The sequence below is a fragment of the Chiloscyllium plagiosum genome, unplaced genomic scaffold, assembly GCF_004010195.1.
Source record: "Chiloscyllium plagiosum isolate BGI_BamShark_2017 unplaced genomic scaffold, ASM401019v2 scaf_2916, whole genome shotgun sequence".
NCBI classification, from domain to species: Eukaryota; Metazoa; Chordata; class Chondrichthyes; order Orectolobiformes; family Hemiscylliidae; genus Chiloscyllium; species Chiloscyllium plagiosum.
The window spans coordinates 20291-21749 of NW_025212735.1; the positions used below are offsets into that span (position 1 = coordinate 20291).

A 1459-nucleotide genomic window follows, 5' to 3' on the forward strand; every position below is an offset into this window, starting at 1 on the left:
GTAACCCCCAGGATGTTGATAGTGGGGGTGGGGGGGGGTGATTCAGTGACGGTAACACCATTGAACGTCAAGGAGGCGATGGTTAGATTCTCTCTTGTTGGAGACAGTAACCCCCAGGATGTTGATAGTGGGGGGATTCAGTGACGGTAACACCATTGAATGCCAAGGGGGCGATGGTTAGATTCTCTCTTGTTGGTGACGTTAATAGCCTGGCATATGTGTGGCACGGATATTACCGGTGTGTGGAGGATGATGGGGCTCTATAGCCTCGGGGTACAGACGCTGCGGATACAATCCCATCCCGGGACGGCTGAGAAAGGCCTCGGGAGATTCCGAAAGTCGGGATTGAGAGGGTCGTGCTTCCCAGACAGGATTCCTGCCTTGCTCACTTACCCAGGGATCGGTGATGTAGTCACAGGAAATGATGCGGGCGTTATCGAGGAGGATTGCAGCTGGCTGGCAAGACAGCAGGTCGTTGATAATCTGCAAGAGAAAGGTAACCTGAGGTTGGGTCGACAGCTTGAGGTTCCATGCTTCAACTGTGCTCCCTTACGGACCCCTGTCCAAATCACAGAGGACAGGTGGTACACTGGGCACAGGGTTACCAACTCCCCCTTACTGGCACTTTGCCATCTCAGGCTCCCATCGCGGGCCAAGCCAACGCCAAGGTGACCAACAATATGGCGGAGTCTCAAGGAGGTTGGGAAGGGGTGTTTTCCAAATGGATGGGGGTGGAGTGGGTGGGGCAAGAATATAGTCAGAGGAGGTAGCCACAATTGCACCCCCCCCCCACCACCTTCCACCTCTTCCTCCCGCCCCACCCCAGAAGGATGACAGAGAAAGGAGGGTAGGGCTTGGAGGATCATGGGATTTGCTTTGGTCAAGATGGCGTCGCCAATACTCACGGTGTCCCGGACCCAGTTAAGGTACTGGCTGAGGTATTGCTGTAGTTTATTGGTGAGGCACTGAGTGACCTGAAATCACAAAGAGAGATAGTTTGTCATTAACAATACATTACTTCCCGTTTTTATCCATTCCCATAACCCTCCACGGACACCCTCCTGCTCATACCAAACCTCTCAAATCCTTTATGTTTGCACTCACAGGACGTGGGTACATCCCCAGTGTTTACTGTCCCTTGTTCCCCCAAATGCCCCCTTGAGAAGATGGGGGTGAGCCGCCATCTTGAACTCTGTGTGGTGTAGGGACCCCCCACACAGCGCCCTGAGGGTGGGAGTCGCAGGATTCTGACCCAGTGACACTGAAGGAACAGCCGATATATTTCTGAGTCAGGACGGTGAGGGGCTCGGAGGGGAACTTGCAGGGGGGGGGGGGGTGTTCCCATGTCCCTGCTGCCCCTTGTCCTTCCCGATGGAAGTGGCCGTGGGGGTTGGAAGGTGCTGTCTGAGGAGCCTGGGGGAGTTGCTGCAGTGCGTCTTGTAGATGGTACCCACTGCTG

At 55.0% G+C, this 1459-nt stretch overlaps 1 protein-coding gene across 1 annotated transcript in view; it reads right to left on the reverse strand.

Moving 5' to 3' along the window:
- Nucleotides 1-201: 201 nt before the first annotated feature.
- The window catches only part of LOC122547458 (prominin-2-like), a gene marked incomplete at its 5' end in the record, with an annotated part of 7658 nt that continues 6400 nt past the window's right edge, over nucleotides 202-1459 (reverse strand). The window contains 2 exons of the mRNA XM_043686081.1: nucleotides 202-483; nucleotides 906-974. Of these exons, the coding sequence (XP_043542016.1) occupies nucleotides 202-483; nucleotides 906-974 (351 nt within the window). The remainder of the gene's footprint in view (nucleotides 484-905; nucleotides 975-1459) is intronic.